At 38.2% G+C, this 15101-nt stretch overlaps 1 protein-coding gene across 1 annotated transcript; it reads left to right on the plus strand.

The window, feature by feature from the left end:
* Nucleotides 1-8483: 8483 nt before the first annotated feature.
* Nucleotides 8484-11129, plus strand: LOC131332995 (peroxidase 4-like). Its single transcript, XM_058367298.1, has 4 exons — nt 8484-8829; nt 9626-9817; nt 10136-10304; nt 10479-11129. The coding sequence occupies exons 1-4, from the start codon at nt 8605-8607 to the stop codon at nt 10871-10873; spliced, it is 981 nt and encodes a 326-aa protein (XP_058223281.1). The 5' UTR covers nt 8484-8604; the 3' UTR covers nt 10874-11129.
* The last annotated feature ends 3972 nt before the right edge of the window (nt 11130-15101 follow it).

Consider the following 15101-nt stretch of genomic DNA (forward strand, 5'->3'; position numbering starts at 1 on the left):
TGACACGAACACGACTCTACATCTATACTTCTCTGCACATGTCTTTACAGCTGAAATTAGGGCCCAAAATTAGACGTACAGTGCTGTATCGACGCCTCTCCAAAAACAAAAACAAAAAGAAGAAGAAAATTTGAAGAGCGCTGAACGAATGGGAGAGTGTTGCGTACATTTGGTCGAACCACGCAATTGAGCTGATCTAGTTGGGGGATTGGTTGGGTAAATTAACCTAGATTAAGGATTTAATTTTCATGTTCCAAATTCGGTAACATATTCATTCTCAGCAGCTTCTACATGGGTCGATCCCCACGATTAATGCTTGTTCCGCAAACAAGTTCCGTTATTTCTAAGCTGAAATTTGTACTATAAATAACCTCATCCCAATCATTTTAATAGATCAGAAGATTGCAACGATCTTTGTAAGTATGTGCAACGTTGGGATTTTTAAGTTTACATGTGTGTATCGGGACTCGGGAGATGGAAGTTTATCGTGCACCCGGCACAATACGAATGATAAGCTAAGTAGTGATATTTTTCTTCGTCGCGCGTAGTTACAAACTAGCAGTTGGGGGCACACCCTCCGTGCTAGCTTGCACATGGAAATGCGAGTAAAAATATTTGGGGAATGAGAGTGTGGATGGATAGTTAGTTCTTTTTAGGGTTGGGATAAGTGGTTGAGTTTTAGTAATTTTACTATTTTGTTTAAAAAATAGGTCACATCAAAAGCTCTTCTCCCTTTATATATTTAAATGGATCGTGCATAGTTACAAATCATTGATGATGAAGTTAAGAATTGATGTAACAGAAGAGAAGGCTGAGTTATGAGGTTTTCTTATTATATGTTAGGAAGACTGTGATTTATTGCTATGTTGCAAGGGGAAGTTTTTTATGATTGTGGTGTCTTTCTTGATGTTTTGTTAGGCTTAAAAAGCCATGCTGGATTATTTTTTATCTTTATTTAAATTTTTTTTGTATTTGTTAGTTTTTTATCAATTTCTTGAGGATTATTACTTTGCCGTAACAAAAGGAATCTAAAAAGTAAAAAAATTACGATCAAAACTCAATTTTTTTAATAAAGACGAAAAAATTGGCTTATTGGCTTATTTTGTATTTATTCAAAAAAAAATTGGGTTTCAGTCATAATTTTTTGCTTTTTAGATTCATTTCGTCATGATGAAACAATAATCTTCAAAAAATTGACGAAAAACTAACAAATGCGATTTTTTTTTGAATGAGGACAAAAAATAATCCAGCGTGGCTTTTTAAGCCGAACAAGGTACATAGAAGAGAAGAGCATTCGGCTTTTAGAGGCGTGTATGGTAGGAGTAACATTTTCTTGACAGGTATAAGTAATTCTATGTGGCTATTGTTATTTTTAAAATCACTTTCATTCTGTTAAGCTTAAGATTAACTGTCATTATCTCAATGAAAGAGAGCCAATTTTTTTTTTTTTTTTGATCCTGAGCCAATTAATTGTTACTATTGGAATTTGGAGACATGATTGGGTTTGCGAGGAAAAAGCCGCCCACTACTTTACACGTACTAGGCATGTAGAATGACCGGAGTTATTATTTCGATGGTCACAGTCACAGACTCACAGCTATGAAAATGATATGATTAATCAGTTTTAATTACCTTTCAAATTTGACAGCCTAAAGAACAAGCATGCATGTATATCTTGACGGAGAGAAGAGCTTATTCACGGAGGTGTCAAATCATAGCCATTCGTTTCGGCGATTAACGGTCCGGATTTTAATGAAATTTTTCCGAAAAAAAGTTGAAAATTTGTTTAAAATTCGGACCATCCAATACGCTTTGGAAGGGAGCGATATCAATGGTGCTCCGTAGAGACTTTTTTCACGAAAAACGCCGTAAAAAAAGATTTTCTCTCGGACGGAACAGATGGAGTCGATCCATTGGCTTTTCAAGAATGTATGGTAATTAATGAAATGTATCAAGGATATTAAGTGTTGACAAGTATTACTAGCTATTTATGAGTAATAACTAACAATGGCATTAGAAAAATCTAAAGCTCAAATGCATGCACAAGTTATCAAAGGATTTGGTAGCATGATATAGTAATCTAAAGTGCTTTTTCAACTGCCTTGGTCGACACCTACAGGGAAATTGACTGGGATAGCTGCCTATTCGATGAAGAGTATCTTACAAAGAACATTTAATGCATGGATAATTACGCACTCCTAACTTCAGAAAAGTCAAATATGGGTGTTTTTTCCAGTTGTGTTTAGTCATGGAAGAGAAGCCAAATCTGTCCTAATAACTAGATCATGACAAACCATGGGCCTGGTCTGAGCACATCTTAATCAAAGTGTCCTAAAAAGTCGCTAGGTGGTAAACGGGCAGCCGGGCACCACCTAGCGCCTAGGCCCATTAATCAGCGCCTAGCTAGACATTAGGCAGATTTTCTATTTTCTATTTTTTTTTATAAATATTCTCTCCTACACCCTCACCAAGTTTTGAGAGCAAATACAACAACATAAGTAAGACGAAACATTAAATATGGCACTCCAATAAAAAATTACACCACCGATCCACCTAATCGTCCGCCTAGCCCCCTTAGCCGCCTAATCAGTCTAGCGCCTAGTTCTTAATTTTAAAAAATTACACCGCTGAGCCGCCTAAGTGTCTGCCTAGCCGCCTAGCCGATTAATCGGCCCGGCACCTAGACAACTGCCTAGGGCCCTAGGCGCGGCGGTGGGGTACTGCCTAGCGCCTAGGTGCCGATCCTATGCAATCTTTAAGAACAATGGACTTTTTTTAATCAACACTGTGGAAGTGATTAAAACCCATGTCCATGATAGCTTGAGACACTACCCTTAAGCCAATTTCAAACCCATGTCCATGATTCAAGTTTAACAAATATGTATAACAGGTAATATATATGGCATGCGGCTACATAGGATCGATCCAGAATTCTTTCTGCACCGGTACATTTACCGGGTAAATAGTAGGTCTCGTCAAGTTACAGCAAGAGCTAGCCGGCGGCTTCGCCAAAGAAAAAGTGGAAGGTAGCCCAGTACTGCTTCCCTTTATGCATCATGCCATATTTGCCGACATGTATTTCATATATGCATACAGAGTTGTTGTTCCTTAAAGGGTCTTGCCATATTGTATCCGTAAGCTATTAGTAGCAATTTGCATGATACGACTAACAGTAACAGACAATCCCGGCCCGTTATTTCGCATTGGGCATGCTGGACCAGATTCTGTATCGGGGTTTCATATAATATGCAGAAGGGGCTATTTGGGGGCTCTGGTGCGTTTTATAGCTGGTTTATTTCGTACTCAGTCTCCCCTTTGGTCGGTATCCGGACGGCGCGCCGGGTCCACCAAAGGGAAGACGGCCGACTAAAGGAGAGACAGCCGTCCGGACAGCGCGCCGGGCCCACTCCGGCTACCGGACGATTGTATCCCCTTTGGTGGGTGTCCTTAGTTTTCTCGCTTTATTTTTGTCCGCGAACATAGGCTTTGAAGCTCAACCTCCTCTATTATTGAACTTGTTTTGTGGTTTTCAGAACTTGCATCTACGTTTAGATTTAACTTTTTCTATCCGCACTTTTCGATTAACTGGATGCTATTGTATTTTATTGGAGGGAGGGCTAATTCTTCCCCCCTTTTTTTCTTTTTCTTTTTGTGTGTGTGTGAACTGCTCACACATGGATAGTTTTTTGAACATGTAATTCTCAATTAACATAACAAAGAAAGGTCTGTGAGCTAGTTTGAAAATGTCGTCGTCTTCTTTTTTTTATCAGTAAAAAAAAGATTCTATTAGTCTTTAAAGATGATAACAAAGATTAAAATGATTAATGGCGCACTGACAAAAGTCACCCGAGAACCCCGCCCAAAAGAAGGCAAGAAGCCAACCAAATACGCCACACGAAGGCACATTAGTTGTGGTGTCCATTTTTTTTTTTTTTTTCTGTTCGTCTTTTAGCTCGTATATGAAGTAACTTGAAATTCCTTTTTCGCTATCAAATACTCAAAAGCAACGTAATAAAGGAATGAAAAGCAATAACGGGTCAACACAAGAATATACGTGGAAAACCCCTTAAAAAGGGTAAAAACCACGGGAGGAAATCGAACCACTAAAAGTAATCATTGTGCAGTTACAAACGATCTTAATTAAACAATTTGTGAATCCTCACCAACTGACCAAAGATCGATTTGTCGAATCCACGTACACTGCACCAAGTGGTTGATTGCCGCACGCCTTGAATCCACAAGTCCTCCAATATACTTCCAGAATCCACCGGAAGAAAGTTTCAAGTAGTAGGAACAATATAATGGTTGAAAAAGAACACTTGGAGTTTATGTAAAAAGGTTCATGATCATTGAATCATGTGTAACTCCAAGTGATAAGAACCAGTCACCATTTGATATTACTCGGTATTGGAGACAAAGATGAATAGCTCTCAAATCTTCGGTCCCTTCGAAATCCCAGCCAACCGTATATAAATAGACAGAAGCAAAAACTGTCCAATTGCTCAAGCAACAGGAGATAACCCTTTCAAAATTGCTCAAGCATTGAATAACTTGCACGTTCCTTTATTTTCCCCATTGAGTGCACGATCTCCTTTCCTTAAACAACTGCAACGACCGCCGAATCCTCGTCAAAAAGAATTTCCTTACAAATCTACTTTCCTTTCATCCTCTGTTTATCAATTACACAAAATAATTGAAAGGCTTTCCTAAAACAGGTGCTCTAGAACAATAAAGTTACAGCACAATTAATGGGATACAAATCAAGAAAGATTTTGTCATGGGATTTGCCAAAATATAGACTTTACATAACTCATGTGTTGTGGTGTCCAAAGATTACACATGCCTTAGATTTACCAGCTATTCCATGAAATTAATGACGTAGTAATTAAAGTTTGTTCTTATTTTCTCAAAGAGAGAAAACGTGGTGTTGAATGCGTTAAGGGCTTCTTTTTGAACAGATCGATGAGGTAACTAAAAGTTGAAAAGTCTTAATTGGAATCTAGATTTCCTTTTCATTACTGTTTTCAATTATATTTTGTTGGTGCTTTTCTTTACATGAAAATAACTTTTTAATTTCCTTCACACGAAATGACATAATGTACGTTGTCTATCTTTAATCATGCATCGTAGGTCTAGAACAGTAGAACTAGAATAATCCATGAACGTCTCTCTCTCTCTCTCTCTCTCTCTCTCTCTCTCCATTCCATTCTGTTCCCCACTTCCTTCATTTGTGGTCTGATGTGCTTGGTTCACTTGTTTTTTATATTAAAAGAGAAAAGTCGAATCTCTTAATGGCTAAGCTTTGCTACTCCTAATTGGATTGTTTGATTAGAGATCACTAATTGAGCCATGTGCATTTTACAATGGTTTCAAGCTAATGATTGATCCCCTAGTTTTCGATTGGGCAAGGGCGGAGCCAAGGGCGGGCTGGCCTAGGCTATAGCCTAGATGAACTTAAGAAAAATAAAAAAAAAAATTAAATGTAAAATTTTAGCTCATCAATTTTAGTCTACCTTATTTTCTGATACATTCTATGATTATTTATATTGAAAGATAATTTGTTAAAGATATCGACTCAGATTTGGATAATAAATGATCTCTACTCATTAAAACATCGTAGGGCACAACTTCAGTAAGGTGCAAATTCAATAGTGTACGATTTCTTATATTTTTCTTTCATTCATTTTGAACATTTACATATCTATATATATGTACAAGTTTGCTGGACATTAATTATAAAACTCTTCTTAGTTCATGTATATAAATTTTGTGTTAGCCCAGGAGAGATTAGATTTCTAGTTTCGCCATTGCGATTGGGGATGATGTTAAAACATAAATATTAAAATCTACCCGTCTCTCGAAAAGCTTAAATTTTTAGATTGACGGGTGATCAATAATTTTAGCAAGGTAACAGCAGAGAAACTGATTTATAATCTAACGTCGATAAAACAACTAAGATATGCGTACGTGTTTAACCTGCGTATGCATGTTAAAAATAGATAATGAGTTGGTGGACGAGAATTTGGCAGAAGACTGTAATCTAGACCCTCGTGGAACCTTATCTATGTCATTATTTTTGGAGGCATTTAACCCAGCATTGAGGTGACTTAGAGAACCAATGGTTTTGTACTTCGACTGTGTTCTTGTAAGCTTTTATTAATTTGTCCCTAACTTATTTCCGTATTTCTTACTTTTTGTAACTTTTTTGTTTTGGTGTTTGTTGTAATTGTTGGATTTAATCATTCGTCTCGAATCGAAAAAGTATAAAATTATGGACCGATGTTAAAAATATTTAAATAAGACGACACTTTAGACAAATAAGACAACTGTTTGATACGTAAACATAATCGTTCGTCTGTCTTTTAAAGTATCTGTCATTCTATGCCACATATAATTTTGATGTTGCTTCCGTCTAATCATTATAAATGAATGATGTGAAAATTGAATTCTACTGTTCATCTATAATTCATCCAGGCGGGGCCTATCCTCACAAATCATTTGGATTTCCTTCACCCATCTGAAAAATGAATTAATTCCATGAGAGAATGATGTAAATTGAAATTCCTGCACCGACGGAAATTGTATTCATGTTAAATGAATGATGTAAATTGAATTCAATAAATCATTTGCCTTTTTAAGTATCTGTCATACTCCACCACATGTATGAATGATTGATGTAAATTGAATTCTTTTTTTTTTGGATAAGCAAATTGAATTCTATTTGTCCTTAACCTTGTTTTATTCTATTGTTAATTTCTTTATCGGGCGCTTTTCTTGTTTTTAGCTTTTTATTGCGTATATATTAGAAAGGCAAGATTGATCACGCGCCACCACCTTCACCCATCGGAAAATACAAATGACCACCTTCACCAAGACATGTACGTATGCATATTCGTGGTGGTGGTGGTCAATCTTGGGTGAGCTCGAAAATTAAGTGGTCAGCAGGAGCAGAGTCATAGTTTCTTAAGTTGTAGGGATCAAGTGATGGTAAAAAAATGACCTTAATTGGGAATACATAGGGGATGAAAGAATAATAGAGAATATCTCCCACGTCTCAGTATAATGATTGATCCTTAGTCATATTCTTTTAGGTGCTTTTTTACATGGTTGGATCTCGAATGTGGTGTTTCTTCTTTGGGATTTTATTCCTTGATTGGTTTCTATCCATCCTCGGGTGGTTATTTTACCCTTCTGTTTCCTGGCGGCATATGATTGACATCGGAGTAAGGGGGTGTGCCTTCTTTTATGGGTTCGCTATTGCTCTGCTTTGATGTCTCGTACTTTGAATCCTTTTAATCTTCGTAACAAATTTCTTTTTTGCTGTTTAACAAAAAAGATCTTGTACCAGATATCGTGTTTGCTAAAGCAGCAGCAGATGTTCTGTGAAAGTTATCTCAACTAAAACACACCCATTTCTTTTGATAAGTCCACTTTCATCTCATGCATTATCAAATAGTTATAAATCTTATAAAGTCGCAACCAGTTTCTAGTTGTTTCATTTTGTCTTGGTCTTCTTCCTTCACCATAACAAATTAACAATATTTGATTTAACCATAACAAACATTTGATTGAAAGCTATTCAAATGGACCCTCCGAAATGTCAAAATCTTGATAAATATATGTACCTGCTACTGCAGACTTTCAAGAAGTTTTCATTTCACGTAACCGTGTTCTAGCCTCTTAGGTCTTTGTTTATATAGCAATAAAATCCATCAATTTTATCCCTCTCCTCCTCTCCTTTTTCTTTCCAAAAATCATTCTACCACCACACCCAACTACACACTTAATCACACACCCACACTCAATGGCGGATCCATGATTTCTATAGAGATGGGTCACCTTTTAAGCAATACAGTACTTTTTTTTTATCGGAATTTTTTTTTGTCTAGTGTCCATAGGCAATCCATGGTGAGAAGAGATTGTCTCACCGACACCATGAGATACAGAAAACACAAGAAACAGCATGAAAAAATCAATAAACTAGTAAAAGACATGTTTTGCGTACCTGACTGAACCGAATTTTCAGACTCAAACAAGATGATGAGGGTTGAAGACTGATCGAGATGATGAAGGTTGAAGAGGATTTGATGAGTTTCCGCCGTTTGGTGATTTGGGTGAGAACGATTCGTTTTAGAGAGAAGCCTATGGTGGGGCTTTAGTCCACATTTGGGTTCCCTAAATTTAAAAAAAAAAAAAAACGCAACACGAAAATTGCCGGTGGGTCACGTGACCCACCTGTGCTCAAGGTGTATACGCCCCTGCCCACACTCATAATAGGGATAGAGTCCGCACACACTACACATTCAATGTGTATGGAACCCACCCCTATTGTGAGTGTGGGTGCGCATTTGGGTGTAGTATTAAAATTATTGTTTTCTTTTTGTCTTCGTTACGGTAAATCTCATTTTACTCTGTCTTCTCCGTAGACGTAGAATTGTCATGCCATGCACAAAGTCTAGAAGATTAGGTAAAATACCTGCGCCAAACACATCCCATGAGGTCTCTATATATAGCCCGGAAGCTGGCCTTGTTTTCTCAACACGTTCCTTCAGTACCAAAAAAAAACTAACTCCTTGCCCTTGGTGTTTCTTAATTCCGAGTGCAATGGCTTCTTCATCTTTTTCCTCTTCTTCTACGGCTACTATAGCATTTGTTTTGCTGCTTGGTTTTTTGGGCAGCTCTTCTGCTCAACTCTCCACCAACTTCTACTCTAAAACTTGCCCAAAGCTAATGACTACTGTGCAGTCGGTGGTTAAATCTGCCGTGTCGAAGGAAAAGCGCATGGGCGCTTCCCTCCTTCGCCTCCATTTCCACGATTGCTTTGTCAATGTAATTTCTCCTTGTTTAGTTTTACATGTGATAGATGATTAAAAAAAAGCTGCATGTCGTTGTGAAAATCGTTTTGTTCGCCCGCTTTAGAGGTGGGTAAGATCTCCCCTCGTCTCTAACTTACCGTAATGATTTGATCCCTTAGAGAGGAGGGTAGGTGAATAGGTGAAAAAATTCAAACTAGTCATTCACACCATGCTAAATATGGTAGGAAAACTTATATTCACTTGAGCACAAAAATGTAGTGATCACCATTTCATTATTCTTGACATTACTATTGCAGCACCAAATTAGCAAAGTTGACATGGTATTCTGGCACGAAAAAGTACTCGTTATAGGATGGGGGATGGGTGGAGCTGACCTGACTTAACCTTGGCTGGTTGATGGGGGACAGTCGGTTGTCGGCCCATCCAATCACTTCTGTGCAACTTCATAGGTAACGCAGTCGGGAGCACCAAGCGCACATGCCTCGATGGTGCTCCTGCGCAAGTACTGCATGACTTCTCGTACGTTACGATATTTGACTTATCTTCAGTGTTGGCATGGAGATGTCATTTTAAACGCTTCTCTCCAATTTCAATTCTTGCTACAAGTGTAGAGGAGCAGAATACAATATAGGGGTCCAATATATTAGTAAAACAAAGATATGACACAATATATATATCTTGTTATTTGCATGTTGACAAATTGGCTTGCTTCATTGACATATTTCTCAAGGTAAATTCTAACAAAGGCTCTCTTTGTATTTCTCATGGGGTTCATATTATCTCATGGCTGGTATGTATGAACGAAACAGGGTTGCGACGGGTCAATACTTCTGGACGATACTTCGTCGTTCACAGGGGAGAAGACCGCTGGCCCCAATAACAGATCCGTGAGGGGATTTGACGTGATTGATGATATCAAGTCCGAAGTAGAGGATGCGTGCCCCGGTGTAGTCTCATGCGCCGATATCGTTGCTATCGCTGCTCGTGACTCTGTTGTCCTTGTAAGTTAATTCTCCCTATCTCTACCAGCTCTTCTTGGATTATTGAGCCCTACTATGAAGTTCAATCAAGCGGGTAAAAATCTACGACTATAAATAGTTGCACAATTAGGGTCCGCGCACCCCACGCGAGAAAGTTTGTGTAGTGTGTGTGGGGGTGTAGCACTATGGAGGGACTATTCGATAGTGGAAAACGAATGCGTGGCTAGATGGGGTAAAAATTATTTTCATATGGCAATACTGTTCTTAACAGAAATTTTGGTGTAGAATACAGTACTCATTGATTCCATAATGATTGTCAATTATTTTATGTGTTGTTAGCTTGGAGGGCCGGGTTGGGATGTGAAACTTGGCCGCCGGGACTCGAAAACAGCCAGCCTTTCGGCGGCAAACAGCGGCGTAATCCCACCTCCCACTTCTACCCTCAGCAACCTCGTCAACAGATTCCAAGCTAAAGGCCTCTCCACCAAGGACATGGTCGTTTTATCTGGTACACACACACACACACACTCTCTCTCTCTCTCTCTCTCTCTCTCTCTCTCTCTCTCTCTCTCTCTCTCTCTCTCTCTCTCTCTCTCTCTCTCTCTCTCTCTCTCGGAGTAGTGTTGTTTTATGCCTCGGCGGCCCTCGCCTTCTAACCAGTCTTCATCACGTGTGGAACCAGGATCACACACAATAGGGCAAGCAAGGTGCGTCCTCTTCCGAACCCGCATCTACAACGAGACCAACATCGACTCTTCCTTTGCAAAAACAAGGCAAGGCAGCTGCCCGCTCACCGTCGGCTCCGGCGACAACAATCTTGCTCCTCTGGACGTTCAATCCGCCACCGTTTTCGACAACAAGTACTACAAGAACCTCATCAACCAGAAGGGACTCCTCCACTCCGACCAAATCCTGCACAACGGCGGTTCGACCGACTCCCTCGTGGAGAAGTACAGCAAGGATTCGGATTCCTTCGACTCGGATTTCGCCGCTGCGATGATCAAGATGGGAGACATTAGTCCCCTCACCGGATCCAGCGGCGAGATCAGGAAGAAGTGTAGGAAGGTGAATTCGTGAAGAAAAGAAAAAGTTTTGCAATTGAATTTGATTGTCCTGAAAATAATGTAACAGCCATAAAATGGGTTGGCTGCTGCTGGTTTTTTCTTTTTCTTTTTCTTTTTCTTTTTTGGTTTGTTTGTTGGTTTGATGCATGCATGTACTGGATTGTAAAAGTAGGAAGGAAACTAGGAGTTCAATTGTGATATTTATTTTTTGTAGCGGGCGTAAACTTTGTTGTCTGAATTTTTATGAATAAAACGGACCTTGATTTTAATTTCTTGTTGCATGTTTCTTCTTTTTTTGCCAAAGTGGTAGGAATTGTATTATATCAGAAAACAGCACGAAATTAGAGGTGTTCAGCGTGTGGGGCCCACCCCTTTGTGAGTGTGTGTATGGTTGTAAAATTATTGCTTTTTTTTTTTATCGTCGCGAAATAGAGGTCAATAATCTATTTACAAGCTCAAGAAGCTTCAAATTTTTTCAATCAGCTAGCTAGTTCTCAACGGAATCCGAATCCTCTGTGATGATTTAACTGTGAGAATTTTGTGAGGGTTTTGCTAAGAAGCTGATAACACATTAATGAGAAGATCCAATTGTCCACAACAGCTTTCTTTGTTTCTAAACAAAACCACATGACGCCGCTTCAGGGGATAAAATTCTAACGGAGAAAAATACAAACCGTTTTCTTCTTATCCGTCACACAGCCGTTAGTTCCTTCTCCACAGAGCATCCGGATCCGTTTTCAACAAAAACGCCTGTAGTTGTTAGCTCACCGAGGAAAATGAACACCTGATTTTGACAAATATGTGTTCAAACCGCCGGATTTATTTCTAACTTTCTCCATCGATTGTCAGTTTTCCAATCTTTTCTATATCCAATTAGTTAGAATGAATGGGCATAGGATGGCCCTTTGACCCGGGCCCTTGCCAGCCAAGCAGGGTGTTGAATAGTATCTAGTCGTTCATCTCGGCATCGACGATTCAGATTAAATCTGAACACATATAGATCTAAAGAGTCCATTGCTCAGTCAAGATTCAAGCCGTCGATTCCCGAGATGGATGGCCGAATCAGCCACTCAGCACCGTTGCCAAACACCCTCGCTTGGAAGCATTTCCCGACCACAGTAACCAAGGCACAATAGGACCCTCCAATGGAGTAGTTATTTATAGGAGTGTAAATTATGTTCACAAGTAGTGGAAACCGTCGTGGGGTTTCCATCACCGTCATTGTGAGCCCCACCATACTTTTATTATAGTAATATGAATCATGCATCTTGTAATGCTTGCAGAGTTACTTTATGTAACATATCAGTTTGATAGCATCGATAGGTATATCAAAAATTTGTAAACTAAGATTTAATTTTTACTCCTGTAAATGATGATGGGTGATTTTAATACCAAATATTGTATAGATATATCAATGATTATTGAATCGATATTTTTTTTTTTACAAATTTTACTCCTGTTAATGGTAGAAGATGAACATAATCGATTATATAGGGATGGACAACATGCGGGCTACAGTTGCTGGACTTGACGGCCCAATCTATTAACTGTAACACTGGACTTTTTATTTACTTGGGCTATCAACAATTTATGGGCTCAAACAAATGTTTTTGGGCCAGTAAGTAGACAGCTAGGGTATCCCAAAATTTAACAGGTTGGTTCTACAACAGCGGCCCAAACTCTCCTAAGGTCCAGGTTTAAAACCTAGCAGGTACCATCAACCCTTTTAGAACCAATCGGTACGGTGCATTTTCCGGCTTTAATTAGACTTTCGGCAAGTAAGTGGTAAGATTGCGCTTGTAGAATTAGTTGAGGTGCACGTAAATTGACCCGGACACTTAAGTTATCAAAAAAAAACAGCTGCCCAAACTTCAGTCTGATTAGCACATTAGTACCTTAGTGAAAAAAAACTAAGTTTTTGACTTTAAGCATATTATTGATTACACTACTTTTCGTCTAATGAAGAAAATCTTAGTAAATAAACTGCTGCTGCCGACTTGCTTAATAAAAATATCAATGTTTTCGGTTTGTCAAGGACGAAGATTAATTGTCAAAAAAAATTAAGTCAACTTCCTTAACGCATTGGAACGATGTTTTTTTTCGTGTTTTAATTTATTTGACAGCGAAGACCTTGAGATTGAAGATTCATAATTATTATTACATTAATAATACGCTAGCCTGCACGGATGCTTAAAACAAATCTTTTCAAACTATATTTATTCAATAATCTTCGCTAAATTTTCAAAAGTTTTTTTTTTCTTCATTTAAATATTAGTAACAACATGTCGCGCGTTGTTTTATACTAGTATTTCATAAATTAACAGGGTACTTAAATTTTTAAAAATCTGGGCATTGAATCTATCTAAGTGCCCCATGTGATGACTTAATACTAGTAATACAGGAACAGTGTTGAGCTGTTTCCAGTCATTTGTTAAGAAAAAATTAAGTCTGATCACCTCATTTTCTAATGAATTAATGTCCCATTTTTCCCACTTAATTAGCTTTGATCATAATTTGGTTTGAGGATTTTGCTTTTGTATAAGTGCTTAGGAGTTAGGTCAATGTGGATTAATCCACAGGGGGAATCCGAACGCAGAAATTAAATAAAGAAATGAATTGAATAGCAAAAACATAGAAGAGCGCTAGATTTACGGGATTGGGAGATGCTGCAAAGCGGATTTACTTGATTCACCCGGCGTGTGTTTAGGTCAACGGTGGTTACAGTTGTTTCGCTGTGGGATGAAGAAAATTTAGAACACATAAAGGTGTCCTATTACCACCATTTATGTATCGATCCGCCACTGCGTGCTCAAGGCTTAATTTGTGTGGGAGTAACGACAAAGAGTCCACCATATTACTTGGGCCCAATATACATTGAATGATCCATATCCACTTAAAAGGCTAAACCTTGTAAGTGGTGAGCCATCCAATTGTATATTAAGGTCCAACTCTTTTTCTGTTTATCCGATATGAGACTCAACGTTCACACATGTTCTAACAATTTATGCCTATGGTTGCAAATCTAGAAGACGAACAATCATAACTCAAAAATTATGATCGATCATCATGGACTTAGTCACATAATCCTTCAGAACGGTCTTCGCTTCCCGCACTCAATTCTCGCTTTGCTCTCGCACCCTCAATCCTCATACTCACGAACTCTATTAATTGTTTGTTGGAGTTTTGAAAAATGCTTTCACGCTCCCACTCGCACGTTATAACCGAGTGGCTTTCATGTTGTCCAGTTTGCTAAAAAAAAAAACACTTTTTCTTTCTGAAGCTTCTTGTTTATCTTTGAAAATCAAGTGATTATGCCATCTTATTTGCAAGTTTTTTTTTTTTTTTTTTAAATGGCGGTGGTGAGAATCAAACTTGCAACTTTGGAGAAGTTGTTTTCCCCACTGACCTAATATCTCTTCAAAGTTTTTTAAAACTTCTAATCGGCAAGAACAGATCGAGTAACGGATGAGCCTGGACAACTGTCCGGAGTGGGACTAAATCAAAGTAGTTTCTTTTTCCTTCTCAAAAACGTCAAAATTGGTACGCCAATTCAACCGCGCGCTCAACATTTTTTTTAAAAACTTCCAACACCAATCCTCCAAGATTTTCTTTTTTATGTCGGAAGACTTAAATAATCATCCTCCTAAAACTGAATGCATCTATTTTACCTTTTGTACCGGATATAGATGCACAAGATCATCCTCATCTACAAATTATACATGACTACCATGATTTTGTGCTCGTATAGATGGATCGAAAATATCCAAAAATGTCATTTTTATAACACGTATTGGTTGAATTTTATATCACCTAATTTCATATGTGATCAAAAAAATATTTCATGTTCAGTCACGCTCAGTTGAAATTCGGTGTCCGTCCTAGCCGGTTGACATCTGAAAATCAAATAGAAATTTTCAATGGAGACAAATCGTCCCCCCGATTTATATTGTCATCACTAGATTTACTATTGTATCACAAAATGTCAATAACCCATTCCCTTGGTCCCCATATATTTGTCACTTTCAGTATTTGAAGCCTTCAAAAAATTGCGCATATCTTTCAAATGATTTACTAGACAAAGTTTTCAAACGCATAAAACAAAACATTATAAATTGTATATTAGTGAGATTACTACTTTTTTAGAGACACGAATGCCAAAATCAACATATAAATTTGGACGGGAAGAGTAATATATTCTAGAGAGTAATGTATTTCTTGATGTGCAAAAGAGATGAGATTGG

The sequence above is a fragment of the Rhododendron vialii genome, chromosome 1a (assembly GCF_030253575.1).
Source record: "Rhododendron vialii isolate Sample 1 chromosome 1a, ASM3025357v1".
NCBI classification, from domain to species: Eukaryota; Viridiplantae; Streptophyta; class Magnoliopsida; order Ericales; family Ericaceae; genus Rhododendron; species Rhododendron vialii.

Excerpts from the sequence above, each read along its gene's own strand:
- LOC131332995 (XM_058367298.1), top strand. The coding sequence starts at position 8,605 with ATGGCTTCTTCATCTTTTTCCTCTTCTTCTACGGCTACTATAGCATTT. Across the intron at positions 8,830-9,625 it reads TCCACGATTGCTTTGTCAAT|GGTTGCGACGGGTCAATACT; the intron begins GTAATTTCTCCT and ends TGAACGAAACAG. Across the intron at positions 10,305-10,478 it reads GGACATGGTCGTTTTATCTG|GATCACACACAATAGGGCAA; the intron begins GTACACACACAC and ends GTGTGGAACCAG.